We start from the raw sequence: 1,089 nt of genomic DNA, 5'->3' as shown, positions 1-1,089 counted from the left end.
GAATTAATTCACCGGGCCCGGCGCGGTGGCGCAAGCGGTTAAGGTCCTCGCCTTGCACGCCCGGGATCCCATATGGGCGCCGATTCTAATCCCGGCAGCCCCGCTTCCCTTCCAGCTCCCTGCCTGTGGCCTGGAAAAGCAGTCAAGGACAGCCCAAAGCTTTGGGAACCTGCACCCGTGTGGGAGACCCGGAAGAGGCTCCTGGCTTCGGATCGGCATAGCATCAGCCGTTGCACTCACTTGGGGAGTGAGTCATCGGACGGAAGATCTTCCTCTCTGTCTCTCCTCTCTGCATATCCGCCTTTCCAATAAACAAAATAATAAAAATAAATCTTAAAAAAAAAGAATTAATTCACACACATTCCTGCTGCTGGAGCTGATGAACCAAAGATGAATGGACTCTTGCCCCCCTTTAACACCTGTCCCAGTCTTGAAAACGGAAGCAATCGCTTGCTATCTTCCACACCGCATTGGTGGAAGTGGACTGAGCAGTAAGTAGGAAATTTTGGTTGAAGAAATGTTTCTTGTTTCCATCAAACTTCACGGTTCCACTGGTCACAACGAGAACTGTTGGCTGGGACTGGGTAGCTTGTTCATGAACTGGCTGGCAATCTAACATGTTGACTTGAAATTGGCTTGACGGCAACATGTCAAAAAAATTGGTCAGGGAATCCAGCCCTGTAACAGCGTTTCCATTCCAGATTAGAGTGGCCTTGTCCAGATACAGCCTGGGGAGTGCCTGCCGTCTCTTATCCATTGTCTCGTAGTAGATGTTCACAAACTCCTCAGCAGCGTGGCAGGCCTGATCTACGTAAGTTTTGAACTCCACGGACGTGGACATCGGGGACCTTGCAGCAGCCTCTGCTGGTAGTGGCGGAGTCACCACCTCCTCGCGGGTGTGACTTCTTCGGCTGTTAAAGTACCAAACGTTCAGAAAGAGATCCAAATCGGCCAAAACGCGCACAATTTTCTAAACCGCCCGTTCGCTCCCGGAAGTAGAGTGGTCCCAGGATTTGTTTTTGATTCTTCATCATTAGTGCAGAAAATTTTGGTCAGGCTTAAGATGGTATATTTCAGTTTCTTAGGCAT

The 1,089-nt window shown here is 50.0% G+C and overlaps 1 protein-coding gene across 1 annotated transcript; it reads right to left on the bottom strand.

The window, feature by feature from the left end:
• Positions 1 to 412: 412 nt before the first annotated feature.
• On the bottom strand, positions 413 to 1,089 carry LOC121146263 (NTF2-related export protein 2-like). The gene is made up of 2 exons (XM_040965655.1): positions 965 to 1,089; positions 413 to 911 (listed from the first exon to the last, which is right to left on the bottom strand). Exons 1-2 carry the CDS (start codon positions 1,087 to 1,089, stop codon positions 413 to 415), a joined length of 624 nt encoding a protein of 207 aa, XP_040821589.1.

Source organism: Ochotona curzoniae, unplaced genomic scaffold (assembly GCF_017591425.1).
Source record: "Ochotona curzoniae isolate NIBS_2020 unplaced genomic scaffold, NIBS_Ocur_1.0 scaffold_3890, whole genome shotgun sequence".
Classification (NCBI taxonomy): Eukaryota; Metazoa; Chordata; class Mammalia; order Lagomorpha; family Ochotonidae; genus Ochotona; species Ochotona curzoniae.
The sequence above is the reverse complement of the archived record's forward strand: the minus strand, read 5'-3'. Positions and strand labels throughout refer to the sequence as shown.

Excerpts from the sequence above, each read along its gene's own strand:
- LOC121146263 (XM_040965655.1), bottom strand. The coding sequence starts at position 1,089 with ATGCCTAAGAAACTGAAATATACCATCTTAAGCCTGACCAAAATTTTC. Across the intron at positions 912-964 it reads AACGGGCGGTTTAGAAAATT|CCGAAGAAGTCACACCCGCG; the intron begins GTGCGCGTTTTG and ends GTACTTTAACAG.